At 28.8% G+C, this 1651-nt stretch overlaps 1 protein-coding gene across 1 annotated transcript; it reads left to right on the top strand.

Annotated features, from left to right (window-relative positions):
* The first annotated feature begins 532 nt into the window (after positions 1-532).
* On the top strand, positions 533-1306 carry LOC141638946 (uncharacterized). Its single transcript, XM_074448129.1, has one exon. It carries the CDS (start codon positions 533-535, stop codon positions 1304-1306), a length of 774 nt encoding a protein of 257 aa, XP_074304230.1.
* Positions 1307-1651: the final 345 nt, after the last annotated feature.

Here is a 1651-nt window from a genome sequence, read left to right as displayed (position 1 = left end):
TTATTATTATTATTATTATTATTATTATTATTATTATTATTATTATTATTATTATTATTATTATTATTATTATTATTATTATTATTACTACTACTTTATTAATATATTCAATATTATTAATTTTATTAATAACATATTTATTATTGTTGTTATATTTAATATTATTATATTAATAAGTTATTATATTAGACCTATTATTATTATTATTATTATTTATCTGATTATTATATTGTACTTATCATATTTTTTTATTTTTTTATTACTATTAATATATTATATTATTATTAATAATGTTATCATTTATATTACTAATATATTATTATTTTTATTATTATTATTATTATTATTATTATTATTATTATTATTATTATTATTATTAGTATTATTATTATTATTACTACTTTATTTATTATTATATTACTATTTTATTTTTTATATATCTTATTAAATTAGTATTATTAAATTATATTAATGTATTATTATTATTATTATTATTATTATTATTAATGAATAATATTATTATTCATTAATAATGAATAATAATATTATTCATGATCAACTGATACATCTGGAGCTGTTGCATCATGTTTCTAATAAAGTGGTCCATGTGTCCTTTGTTTATGGGAGTAATGATGGTGCCATTAGAGAGAAACTTTGGGATAAGTTGAGGCAGCTGGCTACTATGGTTTATGACTGGGTTGTCTTAGGGGATTTTAACATTGTGAGAGCCATGGAGGAAAGAATTGGTCCACACCCTCCTTCCTTTTCTGAAATTATGGCTTTCAATCAATGTTTATTGGATTGCAACTTGTATGATCTTCAGGGCTATGGTTGTGAACACACTTGGACCAATAAACAGGATGTGGGGACTAGAGTTTGGTCTAAACTTGACAGGGTTCTCACCAATGCTTCGTGGTTGGTGGCTTTCCCTCATACTCAGGTGACTGTGTTGCCTCCTGGAATCTCAGACCACTCTCCTTTATTGGTCCAAATCAAAGAGAGTTACCAAATAAGAAGGAGATTTAGTTATCTCAATTGCTGGGAGGAGCATCAGGATTATGATACTCTTGTTACTGAGGCTTGGCAGATCCCTACCAAAGGGAATGCCATGTTTATTCTGTTTGCTAAACTTAAAAATGTTAGGCAAAAGCTTATTGGTTTGCATAAAAGTAATTTTTCTGATCTAGCTACCAAAGTTAAACAGGCTAGGGAGTCTTTGGAGGTCTCCAGAAACAGTCCAATCGCAACCATTGGATATCCAATTACTCATTCAGAAAAGAATTTATTGGAAACATATTGGCATTGAGGAAAACTGAGAGAAGCGATCTCATTCAAAGGGCTAAGATTCATGATATTAATTATCACTGCAAAAAATGCTATTTTTATGCAAAAATTGCAATCGGAAGCATCAGAGTATTATAGGCAAGATCAAAGATAAAGATGGTCTATTAAGGGAAGGGATGGAGGCTGTAAACAATGCTTTTGTGGATTACTATCAATGGTTGCTTGGCACACCCACGGCCACTGCTGATTTTCCACCTGAAGCTTTGGAGGGGCCTAAAATCCAGGACACTGAGTGGGATTCTCTTTGTAGGCCTGTTGAGGAAATGGAGATAAGGAAAGCTTTGTTCTCAATTGCTTCTAATAAAAG

This window comes from Silene latifolia, unplaced genomic scaffold, assembly GCF_048544455.1.
Source record: "Silene latifolia isolate original U9 population unplaced genomic scaffold, ASM4854445v1 scaffold_238, whole genome shotgun sequence".
In the NCBI taxonomy this organism is placed as follows: domain Eukaryota; kingdom Viridiplantae; phylum Streptophyta; class Magnoliopsida; order Caryophyllales; family Caryophyllaceae; genus Silene; species Silene latifolia.
This window is presented reverse-complemented; position numbering and strand designations above follow the sequence as displayed.